Source organism: Fusarium flagelliforme (assembly GCF_020744385.1).
Source record: "Fusarium flagelliforme strain FIESC 12 MPI-CAGE-AA-0113 chromosome Unknown B0J16scaffold_3, whole genome shotgun sequence".
Lineage (NCBI taxonomy): Eukaryota > Fungi > Ascomycota > Sordariomycetes > Hypocreales > Nectriaceae > Fusarium > Fusarium flagelliforme.
This window is the reverse complement of record NW_025763505.1, coordinates 1,545,674-1,565,684: the sequence shown is the minus strand read 5'-3', so window position 1 is coordinate 1,565,684 and position 20,011 is coordinate 1,545,674. Positions and strand designations below refer to the sequence as shown.

The window sequence follows — 20,011 nt, the reverse complement described above, 5'->3', positions numbered from 1 at the left end:
TAGCCCTACATCTTTTACAAAGGTTATTCTTTGATACTTGATGCTCATATCGCTCATGTCCCACTTAATTTTCTACTCAAACTTTCTCTTCGGGTGTTGGTGTCCCGAAAACCATTTGATCGACGGTAGAGCTAATAATAAAGAATTGACATGAGAAAAAAAAAGATATACAGAGACAAATTCAAATCTAAAATCATTATGCCATGGTAAAATCTCCCTCATTATCTCGAAATGTTCATTTGTGTCTTTCTCCTCAAACATTTTGTTGAATCCTAGATCTATGCTCATCAATTGCCGCTCTCATATCCGGCTTATACCCGCCTATCTTATCACGCACTTCCAGCATTTGCTAATAATCTAAACTGAAGCTATTTCGATGTCGAACCACTGAAATTCGTCAAGGCGATTGTCTGGTGACGTCTGGCCAATTGTGACAACTCTCTCACTAAGCTCCTCTCACTGCCTCTTACATAGCCTGTCTCTTTCGAGCGGCTTCAATTGCACCATGGCGAGCCTTGCAAGAGGCTTCTGCCTCCCCGGCCTACGGCCCCTCCTCGTTCCTCGCGCCGAGTCTCTACTCCTCCGATCCCGCTTCTTCTCTACCTCCCTACGCCGGGCTGCCGAACCTACAGTGAAAGCTACTCGATCACCAAAGTCATCAAGGACGCCTTCATCCCAGATTGCACCTAGTCGATACGCCTTCATCAAGAGTCTAGCCTCCAAGACAACTCCGACAGTACTCTACGAGGGCCCATCACACTTCTGGTTCTACTTTGGTTGTTGGTCAAGTGGACTGTCTTTGATCGCTTGGACAGGTCTTACTGCGCCTATGGCTGTGCAACAACCTGAAGGGGTCCCTCAATGGATTGGTTTGGTCTTTGGTACAACTTATCTTCTCCTCGCGTCTATGGGAACGTTCATGATCACGAAAACACCCAATCTTGTTGGGCAGATGCGCATTCTTCCTGCACAAGTATCCAAGGTCGCTGCTACGGGACCTGCGGCTACGCCTACACCTGTACAGATGGAACTCACCGTTAAGCGAATGGTCCCAATGCTTAAACCCAAGGTCATCGTCGCTCCTCTGGACGAAGTTACCCTGAAGTCTCGCTTTTCATTGCCAGACGAGTATGTGCCTGAGCTGAAGCGCATTGAGCTACAGCAAAAAACAGAGGAGCAGCGCAAGGCATTGCACAAGTTTGACATGCAGCACCTGTTCACAATGCCATTCCGAAGAATGGGTCGAGCTTTGTCTGCCATGTTCAATGGCGTCAAGGCTGCTTGGACTGACATGGGCTTTGCTATCATCACCGTCAGTGGAAAGAACTATAAGGTGGATGTTACTCAAGGTTATGCCCACGACGGATTCAGGACATTGGAGAAGCTTGTGGAAATCAAGCCTTAATTTGCTTACCCTAAAGCGAATCTGAGGATGAGGGTTATGACCCAGCATGACAGCAAACTGCAATTGCTGTTGAGGAGCTAAAGAGAGCTTTAGCTTGTACTTTTATTATGCAATGTATACCAAAGATTTAGGTGGAAACCAGATAGTAACGCTGTTATGAGTCTGGTCTTGTACTAAGCATTGTGCGTGTCAGTTGAGTCACAGATCACGATGGCAGCGAACATGTTCACGCATCTCGACAACTCGTGTAAGAAGGTTCTTCATTCCACGTGATGGAATCGATCGATCTGCTCAGCACACGAGAAATTGCCATGTTGTTATATGCAGATGGGGCCATTGCGGTCAAGTAACGTTTCTCTCATGCTTCAAGGTGTTGCCATATACAAATGGTTCGCTTGATCCAACACCGCTACGACTCACCGTGACGGACAAGCTCAGCACTACGTATGATTAAGTCGGGCTGGCCTATTTCACCTCCACAAATAGATCTAAGTGGCTCCTCATGGACGGGTACGAGATGCACCGTCAAGCAAGTACTACATACACCACTTGTTCGATCCTTCGTCTTAGCAAGTGAAGAGCTAAGGATATCCACATCTCGATTCGAAGGACCATGGAAGAGTCCATGCAAACGTGATGGTGAGATATTCCCGCAGGTCTTGTGATAGCCGAGAGACCAAGAGCTGACATACACATGTTCTTGGCTGGACACCGCCAGAAGATGCATGAGAAGAAAGTTTCCCGTATCAAGGAACTCGGAAGTGCTAATGATAGAACGTCAAACTTAGCGTTGGCGTTGAGGTTGACGGTAAACGTCTTTTTGCCAGGGGCTGATGAGCACGTCAACCGCGGGCCAGGCACGATCCTCGGGGCTTCGAATCGTAGATGGGAATGCCCTCGAATCGAGTGTTCCCAAGAGACTAGAGTCTCGCCTACCAGGAACATGTATGTAATTTAGGTGCATGCGTAGAATTCCAAAGAGGGGATTCTGGGTCCAAGCTGAGAGAGGCTACTAGTAATAACCCAGTTTAGAAAATATCGTGGAGTTGATAAAGTCCCCATGAGTCTCTAAAACCTGGAAGAGGGACCTGAAGTTACCCCTCCAAACCAATGTCGTCCAGTCTCTTGGTAAGCGGTCAGCCAGCCTCAGCTTTAAAGAAACGAGGCTATCCTTGACGGAGACTGGCTGAACAGTAAGCGCCAGATTCACCAAGTTTCGAGATCCACCGACGTGCGTAGGCGGGGCATAGAGTCTGCGGGTGCCCTCTTTTTGTTTTGTCTCAGGCATTTCTTCAACTCGAACAGACGATGCTGCACTGCAAACATCACTCGATTCTAAGAGCGGAGCGCAAATCGTTCCATGACAACTTCTATAGCGTATGTCAGCAATTTGAACAAGAAGTTGATTCAAGACCCTTTGAGATCAGCAGTTTCATCCCCTGCACATCAGGGTCCAAGCCAATCTACATACTGTACTGTATCGGGGTAGTTGAAGTTGTACTCCGACTCGGACTTATCACCCTCGTCTAGGTTTAGGTCTGGAGGATAGAGCCGAAGTCATCAAAACCAACTGCCGATGCAGTATCAATACATAGAAGTGACTTGACGTCATAAAACCAAGAAGCCTCTGGTTGGTTCAGCTTGAATGCGGCTTGCGGTGAAGTGCACAACAGGAAGTGGACTAGAAGCGAGACGAGGGGACCCTTGTTCTGAGATGGGGTTAGCGTGTGATATCTTGGAACCATTCTTGTCAAAGTTGAAGATCAACCCCAATTCTGGACTCCAGCCTTGAGGCTTTGTCCTCTTGAAGGGTTCATTGGCGCCCGCCACCAAGCATCTGACAGCTTTGACTAATCCTAACAGTAGGTAGCCACACAAGGGCCGTGCCATGACAGTCGGCCATCTCATCCCATCTTATCTCGTCAAGAAATGAAAGTGTGGTGTAAGTGACTATGCATGCAAGGCATTTCAACATCACTCATTAATGCCCAGTATTAAAATTCGTGGTACTGCAGGGCTGTACATGACGGAATAAAACTGTAGGCACACCGCCAGGGCGCATGCCTATCAAGCCAACTAAACATGGTTGTGTATCATGCCATACTTTAACTCTTGTAGAGCACTTTAGAGTATGCCGGGCATGGCCTTTAATGATCATCACCCTCGATAGGAACAGCCAGGCGCTGGGTGTGGGTAAATGTACGGATAGCCTGCTCATTCTGCCTTCTTCTTTGTCTTTCGGAAGCACATCCATTCAGACGATCATTCCCAGGCGCTGGTGAAACATGGTCACACGCAATCATCCTTCTCCATCAAAGAACTCACGGGGAATCCGAAAAATCAAACGTCCAGTCATGATATGCGTGCAGGTAGCCGCGCCGGCGGGGTGGCTCGGTAGTAGACGGATACTCGAGGGCACCTGTGATGCTTGGCTGCTTGGCTTCTGCATCGTAGTTGCCAGATCTCCTCAAAGAACTGCGCATCCATCACTTGGCAGAAGGATACCCTTTCGTCATTGACACTGCGACCCTTCCATTGAGATGCAGATGTGGCATGTTGTCAGAAAAGATTGGGCAATTCTCCACTAGATCGAGGGGCATTTTATATGCAGGTAGACTCATTGAGGGGTCAGGCTCGATGTTAAGTGGCCTGTGCCGTACTGTACTGTACAGTAGACTCTTTCATTTCAGACAACATTATCTATCGGTTGATGGTTGATCTGCGGCGTGCAACTTCAACACGGCACAAGTCATGCTGACGGCACATCTATGTATGTACTCGCCAAATTGACTCAGTCTCTTGTATTGGCATGTATGCACTGCTCCTGAATGCCAGAAATAATCAATAGCCCTTTATCCTTGACCATCCTGTATGTCATTTTTGACTCCCGAGTCTTGGATGTTGAGCTAGAAGTTGTGGGGGGTAAGGCTCAAGCAGCGGTGAGGATCATGAGCGAAACAGAAAGAAATATCGACCGTTCCAGCACGGTCTTCGGCCGAGCTTCTACTCCTGCAGCCTCAAATCAAACAACAGGAATGCGAGATCGTGCGTCATGTGCTCTATGTTTCAATCTCGACAAGGTAGCACACCCTCTCACTATTGGTTGGGCTCTATGTCTGGATTTCTAGAATATCCGCCCGTAGCGCAAATAGTCGAACGAGGTTGAGGGTGTAAACTCGCCGATCCAATTACACTGCAAAGGAGCGCCATCTAATTGATGAGCCACGTTGGAGGGACACAACCGCTTGTTATTCGCTGGGTGGGGGATATCTACCACACACCCCAGATCCTCTGCCCACTAGACTAGCATCTATCTAGATAGAGGCAGCCGTAGTGTAGATATGTATGAATATCGCAACATTTGAGGCAGGTGATAGACTGCTCCAATAGCAAACGTGTTTCATCCGTTCTTTGATCTCTTCTGGTGTCTGAGTCGTGACAGAAACCGCCCAGCGTTGCAATATAACTGATTATGGTCTGCTGTGTGTGAAACCGCACAAGGTAATCGATGGTAACTAAGTTCGAGACAATCATTCCTTCGTCTAACTTGGGAGCATACGCTAATACACTAGACCGCACCGGGGAGTTGTCGACATCGTCTGTGGTATGAGTTGTGATCCGAGGAATTTGTACATAGTTGACTCACGGGGTAAATCGTTTCCCCAGACTGAGGCTGGAACACAGTTCTTTAAGACATCGTCTATCATCGGGGAAAACAATCTTGTCGAGACAGCATGACTCGGACCATCAACAGACGAAACGCCAGGTCATGGCCAGTGCACGATAACAGAAACCGGGGCTCCTGGCATTGGACCCTTGCTGTTCCATTGCAGTATGTTATACAATAGTCCTGATCAGAACTCGAGAAAAAGTTTCAAGGAGCATCAACATTACAGCATATATAATCTGGTCTTGATATCCTCATTTCTCATCGAAACAAACCATCAAGAAGTGTTGTGCTACATTTGACGGCTGCATGTTGTTCATGCCGCGTCTGTGACCATGACTGCAGTAAGAACTGTTGTGCAGCGGCTTATAATTCAAACAGCCTATGTTCCAAGACACATTGCCAAATTTGGTAGGAAGGGCTGATGTCGACGCTGAACTCGACGGTCTAGACTCTCGCAAGGTGATCCTGCATACAGAGCACATCGTGAGAATGCAGAGTATCGAGATTAAGAAGACTCTTTAGAGATGTCTTACCCAGGACCCAAGATGCGAACAGATTCGTCTCGGCCCTTTCTATGCTGGAAAAGTCGCTTGTATATGTATCAACGACTGCCGGAGAAGGCGTTACAACTGTGGAAAGCGGCACAACGTTTTCGTGGTTAACCAAGTTAGCCATGTCGCCTCAAAGTCCCACAAAGTCTTGGCTTGTGCTCCTCGCGTAACAACACCATGCAACGATGGAAGTTGTACTACTCTCTGACATCGTAGGGTGCCGCGCCTACTGTACTTAACGAGCATTAATTAATTAGCTTGTTTCGGTATCCCGAGCCAACAGATGCGGTCGAGATGAACAAGATCGGCCGGTATTGATGAGTCAGTATAATGGGTTTCTTGCAATCCGATACGATAGAAACAAAGCCCATATATGGATAGTCCAATATCGATCGTCCCCTATCGCATGGTAAAAGACAACGAACGGTACAGTTGCTTTGGACTCGTCTTGGCAAGTGCTGAGAATGTTTGAAGATCATCGTGAGTCTGAGCTTTTTGAAATGTGCAGCGGGATGAGCATCCACTAAGCAACAGGGATAACAAAGATAGCTTCACAACGTGCAGGCTCCAAGTACCTGCTACCTAGCACCGAGAGTGGAACTACGACAAGGGATCTCAAGGCCCTCGAAGCAAGATGACATTCGACGCCGCCAATCAAAGAGTCACTTCGTTCCAGTTCAGTGGAGGTATGACATAACCGCTGCCATAACGCCAAGAGGCACAAGAAAATGGCCAGAGGCTCCGCTTGAAGCGGCGCCGATAAAGAGCAAAGGCGCAGCAGAGACGCACAAGGATATGATGGATCATGGCCTTGACAGATCCAATGCGAAAAAAAGAAGAAGAAGAAGAAAAAAGCCGGGAGAAGACCCAGGGGCATTTAGCGAGGAAGCAAAGGGTAAGGATGCAGAAGGGTCTTTTCCACATGCTGTAGCCTCATGACGGGAATGCGCGTGGTGTAAGCATAAGATATATAAGGGACTGGACGGCACGTAGTGGTTGGTCTCGTGTTGGCGAATAGCTGTACTGCGTGACGGCCATGTCTTAGATCTGCGAAAGATGGTCATGACAGACGCCTGGACCGTGACGCGTTGGGTTACAGGTGGGTTCGGTGTTGTGAAATCGCGTGTGATACTGCTGTTGCTCCTGAATCAAGAAGTGATGTAGCAGACGGACAATTGATGGAGAGTGTGTTAGCAGTTGGTGTGGATGATCTGGCTGATCAAAGTGGGCATTTCGGCGTTTGAAGTTGACAGCATGTAACGGTTGGCTAGTCATTAGCTATGAAAATCGATTGTATGCGTCTGCATTAGTACTGTTTCTTGTCTTTCGCAAGTCATTTCTGTCAGTGACATCGCGCAATTATCGAAATGATGCCAGGGTACGAGAGCAGGACGCCGAGGAAGGTTGTGCGACGCCCCGACTGAGATGGAGATTTCTTTTTGGCAGGATGTACAATGTCTTGCATCCTTAACAGCGTCATTGATTATAGAGGAGAGCCAAGGAGATAGACAAAGTAGGTAGTTAGGAGCTGCATATCATGTCTCCCGCAGCTACAGTATCATTTTTGACCCGTTGGCGATACACTGGCAGGGTATTTTCAGTTGTCGATTCGAGAGTAACTGTGCCGCGAAGTAGACACTTCGGGGAGAGTTTCTGTTGGACATAAATGTCGTCTTGGGAGACAGCTAATCTTGAGTCGCAATGTTCCAGTATGCTATTGTGAACATTGCCAGTACCTTCATGGCGATTTCGATAAGTAAACAAACAACAACAATAACAGAAGATTGTGGTGTTGTTGATCTGTCGTTGTCAGTGCTCACGATCTTGGTCTGTGAGACATTGACCATTGACCTGGAACATTGAGCTTTTACGATGGCTGAGGCGCGCGCACGCACTGGATCTTCGCTTCGATCGCACTGGCCAACATCCCCGTCTTATCGTGGTATTATCGTCGCTGTTAAGTTTGTTTACGTTGCAAAGCGTTGAGCCTGGACTGTTCCTGGCGGGTAATAGGAAATGAAGGTCCAGCATTGGAAGCCCGTCAGGGACTGAATTCCCGACGCTACAGCGTTCTTAGATCCCCCTAGAGGAAATAGGCGGCTTGCACCCATCGCTAGAATGGCGATTTCAGCGGGACGGTTATCACCAATCTCGAACGCAGCACTCGGATTCTCGCTTATTACTCGTCCGAGTCCCTGTGCCTCTAGTCCTCTCTGGACATGTCCTCATTTATCCTGGCTCAATGCCAAGCGTACCCCCACCACAGCGAGTCGAGCAGGACTCCATGTCACAACCCCACTCAAGAGCTCTGAAGTCTTGGCAGAGAGGCTTGGGTGTGTTGTGTGCTCATCTTGTCATTCTGTACGGATAGCAGGTATCATGAGCTCACGGCGAGTCCGTTGCAGTTGGAAGACCGGCATTCGCATGCAAGAATGTTCCCCAGCCACTATCGTGTCTTTCTGAGATAAATAGGAACAAATGATGGTTGGGTTGGGTTGGTTTAGAGAAACCTTCGGACTGTGTTAGCCAGCTCTTCAAGACACAATTACCGTCTGAGAATAGCGGGGGTTGATGATTTGTCTTGAAAGCCGCCGAATGTCTGGGTATCAATGAAGTCATTTGGCGATGTGCTTTATGTTTGCCAAAAGAACATATATGGGACTTTATCTTGACCGACTTTAAGAAAACGATGATATAACTTAAGAGAGAGAGAGAGGTGGAAATGCGGAGTTGAGGTAAAAGATGACAGGAAAAACCTTGGGTCAGAACGACAGAATTGAGATGCGGTGATACAGGGGGCGGATTGGTTGTAGGCAAAGCATTGATGGATAGTGCTGGCTGGGCAGATGAAGGTTGATGCGAGCAAAGCTAAGTACTGTAGACGCAGGGTTGAAGAGCCAGGGCCGTTATATGGTCAATGTCGTTATCGTTGATTGTAACCGGAGTTATAATCAGCATTTCGAGTAGCGTCTATATCGTAGATTGCGATTGCAAGAGGAGCGTAGAACCGTGAATGATGTCGTCAAGGCAAAAGATGTATAGTGACCTCACACAAGTGAGGCCATTGCGACTCTGTCTGCGAAAAATGGGTCTCTTTTGCAAGAGACCAAAATGCCAAGTGCTGCGGGTAGACAACAGTCCAAGAGTCGTTACTGGTGATTCTTCTGTAAATACCCTTCTTCGGCCGGGATAGCTCGCAAGCGGCAGACCCTCAAGATCCAAGGGGTCCACACATCAACAGAGAGGAGCGGAGCACCTCATGAGCAACTCCATGCTGGTCACTGGTACTTTGCACGATGGGTGCGTGCCCCCCAAAGAGACCGCTCTAGGTCCAATCAGCCGCCCGTACGACCGCTGATGAACCAGCCAGCCAGCCGGGGTGTGTTGTTTAGTGACAGAAAAAAGGTGAAAGGGTGTCCTCGACGCCAGGAAAGTGTGCGAGGTGAGGTGTGAGAGGTGAGAGGTTCCATTGAGAGGCCTGCGCGTGCCCGCTGCCCGCTGGCTGTCCGTCCTGTCCTGTCCTGTCCGCTCCGCTACAGAGAAGTGATGAGCCCGCTGTGATGGAAATTGAAGAACCCCCGGCCCCGTCGAATTGACAGCGAAAATCAGTGGGCGAGGAAAAGATTCCCATCTGATCCTGTCCCAGCCGGACAGTCAAATTAAGCCAACACCCACCCCCCCGGTCAACTTAGTTATCGTCCATCTGAACGGGTCTCTTGCTCTCCCATGCACAGCACCCACTTTCACACTTACAAGGAGGTACTTAGTCTACCTAGGCCCCAATTTGGGACCCTTTCTCTGCATTTGCGTCTGCTTCCCGTCCTCCTCCTACCATATTCCTCGACGTCGTCGTCGTCGTTCTCCTCCTCCTCCAACCTCGACCACCACCTCGTCGGTTCTTCCAAGCCGCAAAGGACCATCTTTGGGCTCGCACTCGGACGTTTCGAGTCGCTGTAATCGATTTTCTTGGATTTTGGACGGCCGGATTTGATTGCAAGAGCTGCTGCTGTGCTTGCGGCCCTTTCCCCACTACAACATCAGAGGTGAGTTCGCGATGCTTCTGTGCAATTTTTTGCTTTCTCCCTTTCTCGCTGCATGCCCGTCGAGTCGACATTTGCCTTTGAACATCCTGGAGGGTTCTTTTGAGTTTATCAATCCTCGCTATTGTTTTGAGGAGATGGTGACTTGTGATGAAAATGACTGGCTTTTCCTCGGCTGCCTGCTCTGCTTCACAATCGTCTTTCGGTTACCTGCCTGCAAATTTAACTCCGTTGTACTCTTCGACCCATTCACCCTTTCCCTTCTGCAACCTTGCGTCCCTACCTGCCAAACATCATTTTCCCAGTGTGCCGCTGCAACCCAGCGACCAGAGAAAAAAAGAAAATCGTGCCCAAAGGTACAGCCAAGTCGATCGTGATCCTCGTCCGGCTGCTTTCCGCCTGTCTTGCGTGACTGCTGCCATCAACGATCCCCCAAATGCTTGTGACCACGGGTATACGACTGCCACCTATCCTTCAAACCTGACCATATTACCGACGACGAGTGAAAAGCGCGGCTGTGCCACGACGACCGAAACGCGATTTGCATTTATACCAGCCTTGTTTGCATGCATTCTGTACACTCGTGCCTTTTGCTTCTTCCCCATTTGCATTTACCTCGTGGGTGCCGAGAGAGCTTGGAACCGAAAGATTTTGTGTTACTCACCTTGCAAGCGCTTTGCACATTGTTCTCGTCAAGTTTTCAACCGTGACAGGCCACTAACTCGGCTGTGAAACAGGTCGACACTGCATTCTCTTGGTCTTTTAATATCGTAGGCGACGCCTCGTTTTCTCGGCAGCCGTTTCTACACTCCCTCGAGTCTCGAACAATATACATTCACCTTTCTTGGGTCGATCCCACTTCTATGTGCAGTGGTCAATAATCATGGACTCAGAAGACGGAGAACTGTTCATAAAGGTATGACTTCTCTTGTTGGGACATGGATCATCTTGACTAATATTCTCATTTTCAGCAACTTGCCGGCTTCGTTCGAACGCACGAAAAGGCCTTGGCCAATGCTCTTCAACTACGCCGCCAGGTCCGACATAAGCCGTCTCAAAGTACTGGTTCAGCGACGTTGCTATCTCAAACATCCACCTCTCTCCCCGAACGACCCTCTACTTCAGCCTCAACATCTGGTTCGCTCGCAGCCGCCTTGTCGCTCGGATCCCTCAGCTTCACATCACACAATGTCAAATCCGCTAAGTTGGCACTCACACCCCACCACCTCTTCTACCTCCTCTCTCGTTTCGAAGAGCTCAGTATCAATGTTGGTCCTATGAAGGTCCGCCTCGAGAACCTGCACGACAGCTCGTCATCAGCCAACTACGTCTCGTTCCTCAGCAACACCCAACGGTCGAGGAGCAAGGGCTCAGATATCGATTCGATACACTCTGTCTCGAGTATGCGAAGCGTCATGTCAGGAATGTCTGCACTGTGGTCGAGCTTCGGTATCGGTGCCAGCATCTCTGCTGCTAGAACTGAGCGCCAAAAAGCTGCTCTGGAGGCTGACATGAAGTACCTCTATTCTGCCTTTACCAAAATCCCCTGCTTGAGATTGGCACCTGATTGGCGTGCTCGTTTGATCCGCGGATATGAGGAATTTCCATTTGATTCGGCTGTTCCCCTCTATGTTTTCAAGAACTTGCAAGCTCTCGAAGTTAGCAGCATCGATTTCCGGCAGTTCTTTGGCTGGGACCGGCTTGCCGACCAGCTGCGCTCCCTGACGCTAAAGCGCGCTGGCATCGAAGACCCCGCCGACATATTGATCGACATTGTGCTGGATGATATGGACAAGCGTCGTAGACGAGTCTCCAAGTCCCAATCTTCGCCTACATCTGTTTGGACTGGAAGCGGTAGCCCTCGACGAAATATGGTGCATCCTGAGCTCAACCGTGCAGTTTCCGCACCGAGCTCGCCCGGTCCCCACGTTGATATGAGGGTTGGTTCATTGACTCCCAGTGAACATGCCATCGAGGAGAGCAGCCGAAGGCAGTCTCTCTGCAAAGACGACGAGCAGAGCGACGCATCACAAACACCACACAAGCATTCCCGCCCCAGAAGCAACTCGCCTCCGCGCCCAACAAGTTCCAGAACACAATCCCACCCCATCCGAGGAAACCATCACCGCATGAGGCGTTCTGGATCGGGTAGCTCTCAGTCCAGCCTTTCCGATTCCTGGGCTGGTCATCATCATTCTCGTGGCAGCTCTGGCAATTTGCTTGCTATGGGTGTTCTTCCTGCCTCTAAGTGGCGCTTCCTAAGACATCTGTGCTTGGCTGACAACTCGATGACCTCCATTCCCCACAACAGCCTCGCACCTCTCTCCAACACACTTTATTCTCTTGACATCTCCTCCAACCTCTTCAGCCAGGTTCCAGACAGCCTCGCTACTTTAACTGCCCTCCGAGCTCTAAACTTGTCTCAATGCATGATCGACTCGCTCCAATCCCTTACACGCAATCCTCTTCCAGCTATCACCGCTTTGAACCTTCGAGGCAACAGACTGCAAAGCCTTGCTGGCGTGGAGAAACTTGTTCCCCTCGAACGGCTCGATTTGAGGGATAACCGTTTGGTAGACCCAATGGAGCTTGCGAGATTGACTGGCATTCCCGATATACATGAAATCTGGGTTGAGGGAAACCCTTTCACTCGTACTCACAAGGACTACCGAATCACCATCTTCAACCTGTTCCGTAAAGCCCCTGGTTACACAGAGGATGTTGTTATTGATGGCAGTGGTCCCAGCTATGTCGAAAGACGCTCCCTGGTAGACCGGCCTCCCATGCCCGAATCGATCCCTGTTGTCAAACCACAGGCTCCCGAGGTGCCCACAGTTGATGTGAGCAAGTCGACAATTGCCTACAACCCTCCCAAAGAAACAATCGTTCTCCGCAAGGAGCGCCCCACCCCCAAGGCCGTTATGAGTGAGATCAACACAAGTTCAACACGCCGACGGAAGACACCGAAAAGACGGATTGTTGATTTGGCCACTCCCGACGCTCCTCCTTTCCCCACCCCTGTCGATGTTCAAGCCGCAAACCCGGCCGTAAAGCAGCCCAGCGCTGAGATCATGAATGATGGAAATTACCGGATATCCCAACAGCCTGAAGCGCAAGCGTTACCTGCAACCATTCTGTCACCCGGCTCACAAGCCGTCACTTCTCCCGAAGTGCCACGAATTGACACCAACGTCTTTGCCAACATCCCTGCCATCTATTCTCCAAACGATGATACTTCCAATTGGACGGAGCCCCAGGACTGGGATGCTGGTGGTGAAATGTACCGTCAGAAGATTGAAGCACTGCGAAACAGTGTCGGCAACGGTTACCTCTCTGTTTTGAGTGAAGAGAGTTGGGCCCCCAATCGTTCAGCAGATTATTCCCCGCCCAACATCCCATCCAGTACAGTCATACGCACAGCGCACACTCCCATACATACCCCTCAAGCTCAACCCATCCACAGCGGCCGAACCTTGGGCTAAGTAGAGGATGAGACACCAGCAGAGCTACGCTATGAGGAGGCCGGCCCCAAACGATACCCATATACCCTCTCTGCCGTAGGAGTTTGCTGGACTCCTCGGTATGATTCGATTCTCTGTTTTGCTTGGTTTCGAACAGTCCAAGCTTGACTATCTTTGTGTTTTACATTTACTGGCATTTGCAATGATATTACGGAGCATAGCGAGGCGGCGTTTTGAGCAGAAGGCATATCTGCATTTGTTTAAGCATTCGAAGGAGCTGAATGTTCCTTGCTTCCCTGTTTTAGAGATTTCAGTTTTTAAAGAGCCTCTATAGAAGGAAAGGGTCTCATTCTAAAGAATGCTCGTCGTTCCTGTTCCTAGGAGGAAGATGAACATGTATTTGTTTTTGGTTTGCACGTTGGAGTCTGGGCAAGGCGTTGATAGGACAAGGGCATTTGCTCACCTGCATTACTGGTTTTACGTGGCATGGTTGGAAGAAGAAAAAAAGACTTGACCTATGGACTGATAGTCACGCGATCTGTGGTTACGATAGTGAAGAACTGGAGATTGTTGTAATACACGAAAATCATTGATTTGTTCAATTGCCCTTGTCTCTCATTGCTGCAAGTGCCCAAGTGAAATTGTCTACACGAGCCGGACCATCTAATCTAGGTACCAAGGTATGTAGTTCTTGAATAGCAACATGACTGAGCACCATGTCTTGTCATACAGCATTGCATTACTTCTCTGGGATCACATTGGAAACGCCCCTGGGGATGGTTTCAGAGGTCATATGTCAGACTTATCAACCCCTGAAAGAGAATGACCTCTCTATGCTCCGGTGATGCCGTAACGGAAGAAGCCAAAGAGATTGGAGCGGCCTATTGGCTGCCATGACCAAGCTAGCAAGTCAGCAACCACAAGTTTCGCATGACCCATTTTAGCATGGCGCTGTCGAAGTGAAGACGAATCCTGAGAGGCTTGGGACTAAATTGAGCATGAATTGTGACATGAGGCGCTGTACTTGGCTGATTTGGTTCCTGACATAGCCTAGGAGATTGAGTTGGTGGGCTGAAGGTAGATGGTACTTTGTCAATGGAGGGGCGGGTTGATGGGAGACTCGAGGTTTTGGAGGTGGTGTAAGTTCGGGGCTTGGACCAATTGCCTGAGTTTGAGAGGCGTCATCATTCCAGGGCGTGGACTATCACTACTACGAGGTATGGTATTGTGGTGATGGCTAAGCGAGGCTTGGGTGAGTCTTGTCTCAGAGAGATGAAATGTTGATCAGGATTTGGGATCATTCGTGATTATACGCCATGTGCCTATATACGGTGTACCTATTGTCGATAGGCGTCGCTAAAGAAGTCTACTATCCGGCAGGACAGCATATACAGTACTAGGCTTGAGTTTTGACCATGTATGATCAGAATAGCCAGGAAATAATCACATGCTGAAGGGTAATAAATCTTTGGCCGTATACAGCTTGGTTGTTCTGCCTGTGTTGTCCGAAGTCAATCGGCAGTGGGTTTAGGTTTTTTTTGGGGGGGGGGAGTTCCTCTCGATGATAGATACCTTCATTCTTTTACAGTACCCGTGGCTCCCGCTTAAAAACAGTCCGTCGTCTAAGTCGGGGACGGCGGTAGTCCAGTCGACATTAATAAAGAGAAAACATAATACTACATAGTTGATTGCAATTCCTCAGTACAGATACCCTGAGAAACACTATCCGCTCCAATGGCAAACGCCCTTGTCTCGCATGCTTCCATTCAAGGATACACTTAAAACTGACCATATTCTTATTGAATTGCCAGGTGTAGAAATTTCCATATCGAGTAGTCGATATACTTTCAAGTGATTATCGCCTGTACCTGGAGTTAACTTGTGTTGCGAACCATACATGGACCGACGTAACTACTGTCCAAGCTCATCGCTTACTTCAATAGCCAAGTAGATTCATACATATTCACTGACCGCTCACAGGTACGCCGGAACCGAACTATCTGTGGACGGCAGATGGATCCGCTGAGATCGTGCCCGTTCTGGAGCCGCCCAGGTGGATCGACAAGGACAGTCCCGCCGCCGGAGATATAGTACTAGGATCGCTAAGTTAGGTCTGAGGCCATCGTGAATATGGCAAAGCTCTCATGCACATGTCGATCCTATAGTTTGTGAATGTTTAATCCAGCTTCGGTATAGTTATCTGTGGTGATTGATAGCACAGCGTTGAGGAACGATTTACATGGGCGAGTAGTGTGTTTTCAATACCCTCTCATGTCACAAGACAGAGACACGTCAAGTCGAAAAAGCGGTAACGTAGATCTAGGAGGAGCCTTTTGACCCAGTTCGCTTACACGGATGTCCAAGTTTCGTTTCAGTAAGAGTGGACATGGACTGAGCGCCTACCCGATGGGACCTCGAAACGGACCCCAGATCCGTAGCTTAATTCCCAGATCTTCCTGCATAGCCAAGATCCAAAGATTTGTCTATGAGACTACCTCATTTTTCATCAACTGCCAGCTTCGGTACTTGGAATAAACACTGGAGCAAGGCCTACCTAGCATTCACTAGGACAGACAAATACAGTTTCTTTCAGCGGATTGCACGTCATTTTGAGGCCAGCCGGTAGATCGAGGTACGGAGGTATCTGTAAATATCCATTAGTACTACTACGAGTAGTGAGTGTCAGACTCAATAATAGATCCAACAATGACTGACATTTATTAATGCTCCGGTAGATCTGTTCCCCACGTTGCACCTGCAGCCCAGAACGTTAAGCCTGAAAAAGACTAACAGACCGGATGTGAGTTGCAGCCTGCAGGAGTAAGTCACAAGGTCAGATTTATGAAATTTAAAATTCAAGCAGAGTATCGCTTGTATAGCAGGTAAAAGTTTGACATATTTTTGTCTTCCCCAGCCTGTCTGCTGACTAAGATATACATAGTACCAAGCCCCTGCTGGCACGAGTGGTCCGTGCCTACTTCGCGTTCAGGATCATTGCCCCGAAGCAAAGCCGCCAGCCGATTCGACGTCACGTATCTCCTGAAAGTCGCGATTTCTATCAATAATCGATCAGCCAACATTCATTTCGACTATTGGACCCGTGTCATTCGATAGAGAGACCCTTCCTGCGTGTATGGTTCCTTTCAAATGATCGCTGACCCCGCCAAGCCTCCAACTGAGCCAACGCGCCACCTTCTCCCTGACGCGATTAACCATCCCCATCGTTCGCCAACGACACATCGACCTTCGCATATATATCGCCGCTGGCCTCTTTCATGATGCCTCCGGCGTCTCCAACTCCTAGGAGACCTGTCACAGGGCGTCGCCGAGGTCGTCCTCCAGGTTCTACCAATGCAGCTCGCGCTGCGAGAGCTGCGGCTCTTGCGGCAGCTTCTGCCACCGAGCCACCGCCAAAGCGACGTCGATATGCCCCAGCAGGCACCCGATTTCTCGCAGGAGGAGCTGGTGGAGGCGGTCGCTACGTTACTTCGGACTTGTTGGCTACACCGAACACCGCTGGTCCTTCATCGAGATCGCGAGCCGCTGCGCGCGAGGCTATCAACGGACCTTCACCATCTCTCATGCCCCGACGCGAAAGAGGGGCTCGTACACGAGCCGCCGGAAACGACGATTTAGAAGAAATGCAATGGGGTTCCGCTGCGGCTATGGCGACGGCGGTTAAGCAAGCTGAAGACTACAAGCCCCGCGAAGAACGTAGTTGGGAAGACTTCCATCCTAACTTGAATATTGAGGCCACTTTCCTGGTTCTTCGATCAGAGCAAGTCGATGGATTACCCCAAGAGCAACCGGATACGTCGGCTACCCAGATGGTTACAACTCCTTTGGACGAAACGAGGACCCCATCAAGGCAACCGAACCCCGCATCAACTGGAAACACCCCCAACCCTCAGGGACGTTCAGACTCAAATACAGCTGATGCTCTTAATGAAACTCCTTTACGTCGCCCTCGTCGGCCGACCCGGGATGTTGTAAGCTTCTATAGCAGCCGACCATTGGATCTTATGGCAACGCCCAAAACACCCAAGATTCTCCCCATTCAGAATCAGACACCTAAAGAAAAGCTGGATCTCAAAATGCCTTCATACCGCAAGACCAATCGTATCGAGCTGTTCGAGAGTAAAACGTTTGGCCAGGCTCGTTATGTCGACAAGGCTATGAGTAATGTCGGTTACCAAGAGAGCGATCATTACATGCGCCCCGATCAAACTCTAATAAAGTCCTCCGACCTCCACGCTGAAGATGACGCGGATCTCACTGATGCCACGTCTTCTGAAGAGCCAGCTTCCCACAGACGAATGGGTCGTGTGGAGTACGATATGGATGAGCAAGACGACATGTGGCTCGAGCGCTTGAATACCCTTCGTAAGGAAGATCAACTTGAGGAGATAACGCGAGAAATCTTCGAAATCACTATGACGAAGATCGAAAAAGAGTGGCATGCGCTAGAAAAGCGAATACCGAAGCCAAATCCGAAGCCGCCCCAGACTCATCGCCCCCGATCAAGTTCGGCTGCGGCAGTCAACGGAGAACCACAGGGAGGTGAAGAGCCTGACTCCAGGTGTGCTATTTGTGATGATGGCGATTGCGAAAACACCAACGCGATCGTGTTCTGCGATGGCTGCAACCTCGCAGTCCACCAGGAATGTTATGGAGTACCTTTTATCCCAGAAGGCCAGTGGTTATGCCGCAAGTGCTTACTATGTGGCCGGGGAGTTCCAGTAAGTTTATTCCAAACCGTAGGAGTAGCCTTTTGTACTGACTTGCACAGACTTGTATCTTCTGCCCTAACACTGATGGAGCATTCAAGCAAACGAATTCATCCAAATGGGCTCACCTGCTTTGCGCGATGTGGATTCCTGAAGTTTCACTGGGGAATCATACATTCATGGAACCTGTCATGGATGTAGAAAAAGTGCCAAAAAGCCGGTGGAAGTTGACATGTTATATTTGTCGGCAACGCATGGGTGCTTGCATTCAATGCGGGAACAAGAACTGCTACCAGGCGTTTCACGTCACATGTGCCCGGAGATCCCGGCTGTTTTTAAGATGAAGACGAGCCAGGGTGCTCTCGCAGTATTAGACGGCGGTATGGTTCTCAAAGCCTTTTGCGACAAACATTGCCCTCCCGACTATGCGCAGGAGCACAACATTCACCAGGCCACAAAAGCAGCAAAGAAGTTCTATAAAAGAACTATGAGAAATCGCATATGGGCCGAGAACACAGTTGCTGCCAACAACATTGCCGCCCGACATCGCGATGCGCTTGCCGAGCAGCCTTCGGGCGAGTTACAGCTTGCAGGCAATAAGAACTCTGCTTCCGGTGATAAGAAGAAAGGGCAGCCCCCAAAGAACTTGTGGAAGATGCCGTCAGGTGCACCGGTCATACCACAGGCAGTATTTGAGATTGTCGAGGCTTCAATCCAAAGATTCCCCTTTCGCAAGCGCAAGGATTTCTTGAGCGAAGCGTGTCGCTATTGGACCCTCAAACGGCAGCAACGTCGTGGTGCAGCACTCTTGAAGCGTCTCCAGCTCCAGATGGAGACGTTTTCCTCAATGGAGCTAACACGACGAGACTTTGCAGCGATGGGTCCAAGCGGAAAGGCCAGATTGAATAGGCGTATTGATTTCGCTGAAGATTTGATCAAAGAACTAGAACAGCTCAAGGATCTTGCAAGTCAAGTTGTGGAACGTGAACAGATTAAGGTGGATGCCGGTGAGCTCGAACAAGAATTTGTGGATGAGTGTTATTTCCCCGTCGCAAAACTGCTCAACCCTGCCATTGACAGGGCGATATCGTAAGTGCAATCCTCACTCCTCGGCTCAAGACAGCAACTGACTGGTTTAGACTGGACAAAGACCTTTTTACAGATGGCTTGAACAAACTACAAACTCGCATAAACACCCGGTTTTATGTGACAGTAATGTCTTTTGTTATAGATTTGTGCAATATCATCAGCGATGGCATAGCTACGACACCTGAACCTCAACCTTCTACGGATATAATTCAAACTGAACCTCATGATACATCGCTTGCCAAGAACACATTTTCAGATATTCGAGAACGACGCAAACTAGGAAAGCGCATTTTGAAAGCAGTGCAGCCGTTCCTCGAAACAGCTCTACGAGTCGAGTCAGAGATCTCTCAAAAACCATTCGAGAGTCTACAAAAGGAGCTGGAGAATACGATCGATCGGAGTGTAGAAGCTCGACGTCCACAGACGGCTACAAGCCTAGACAAACCAATCGATCCTTCCGATGAAGCCAACGATACCATCATGGTAGATGCTGAACTTCAAATTACTGTCAAGGCTGATTCGGCTGAGGCTGGAGATGCTATGGATACTACTTCGGATGGCGGAAATATCGAAGTGAGCACTAATATTGACGTGGATACATCGGAACTCGCAAAGGCAGAAGCAGGAGAGACGCAGGAGTCTCTGCCTAACACTGTGCAGTCATCTGACACCCCTCCTGACACGGATGGTTATGTGTCGAAGCCTCAACCTGCACAGTCGGGGCCTCCTACGCCACCTCAGTCCAACGGCAGCCTTGGACAAGAGCCTTCCGATCCTCTTACGGACGGGGGAGTACTCTGGTACTTCAAGGGTCTCGATCCCCAGGGTACTTCGGTTCTTGAGGAACAATGGGCTGGCAGAGATGCCGTCCGAACGCTTAGTGAGGATCTCACAGATCTTGATGAAGAGGAATTGAAAGGGCTGGGTATGGATGTTGATAATACAGCGGCGTCCGCTACTGTGGAAGCTGACGTGAAAGAGGAGCCCAAGACGGCGCCGGAGCCTGTGGGTGGCAAGACCAGAGCGAGCAAGGCGAAGAAGCGAAGGACGTCGACTCGAAGAAGATGA

The 20,011-nt window shown here is 49.5% G+C and overlaps 4 protein-coding genes across 4 annotated transcripts; all 4 read left to right on the top strand.

The window, feature by feature from the left end:
* The first annotated feature begins 139 nt into the window (after positions 1-139).
* Positions 140-1,696, top strand: B0J16DRAFT_95505 (uncharacterized protein). The gene is made up of 2 exons (XM_046134752.1): positions 140-206; positions 369-1,696. The coding sequence occupies exon 2, from the start codon at positions 506-508 to the stop codon at positions 1,403-1,405; it is 900 nt and encodes a 299-aa protein (XP_045984426.1). The 5' UTR covers positions 140-206; positions 369-505; the 3' UTR covers positions 1,406-1,696.
* A 7,840-nt stretch (positions 1,697-9,536) lies between these two features.
* Positions 9,537-10,462, top strand: B0J16DRAFT_95406 (uncharacterized protein). Its single transcript, XM_046134749.1, has one exon. It carries the CDS (start codon positions 9,817-9,819, stop codon positions 10,396-10,398), a length of 582 nt encoding a protein of 193 aa, XP_045984425.1. The 5' UTR covers positions 9,537-9,816; the 3' UTR covers positions 10,399-10,462.
* On the top strand, positions 10,434-13,163 carry B0J16DRAFT_95415 (uncharacterized protein). The gene is made up of 2 exons (XM_046134750.1): positions 10,434-10,582; positions 10,638-13,163. The coding sequence occupies exons 1-2, from the start codon at positions 10,550-10,552 to the stop codon at positions 13,146-13,148; spliced, it is 2,544 nt and encodes an 847-aa protein (XP_045984424.1). The 5' UTR covers positions 10,434-10,549; the 3' UTR covers positions 13,149-13,163.
* Positions 13,164-16,405: 3,242 nt separating this feature from the next.
* Positions 16,406-20,011, top strand: B0J16DRAFT_382389 (enhancer of polycomb-like-domain-containing protein; the record flags this gene model as incomplete). Its single annotated transcript, XM_046131234.1, has 4 exons — positions 16,406-17,866; positions 17,917-18,051; positions 18,210-18,943; positions 18,994-20,011. The coding sequence occupies 4 exons, from the start codon at positions 16,406-16,408 to the stop codon at positions 20,009-20,011; spliced, it is 3,348 nt and encodes a 1,115-aa protein (XP_045984423.1).

Coding starts and splice junctions, on each gene's coding strand:
- B0J16DRAFT_95505 (XM_046134752.1), top strand. CDS start 506: ATGGCGAGCCTTGCAAGAGGCTTCTGCCTCCCCGGCCTACGGCCCCTC.
- B0J16DRAFT_95406 (XM_046134749.1), top strand. CDS start 9,817: ATGAAAATGACTGGCTTTTCCTCGGCTGCCTGCTCTGCTTCACAATCG.
- B0J16DRAFT_95415 (XM_046134750.1), top strand. CDS start 10,550: ATGGACTCAGAAGACGGAGAACTGTTCATAAAG. Junction 10,583..10,637: donor ACGGAGAACTGTTCATAAAG/GTATGACTTCTC, acceptor TCTCATTTTCAG/CAACTTGCCGGCTTCGTTCG.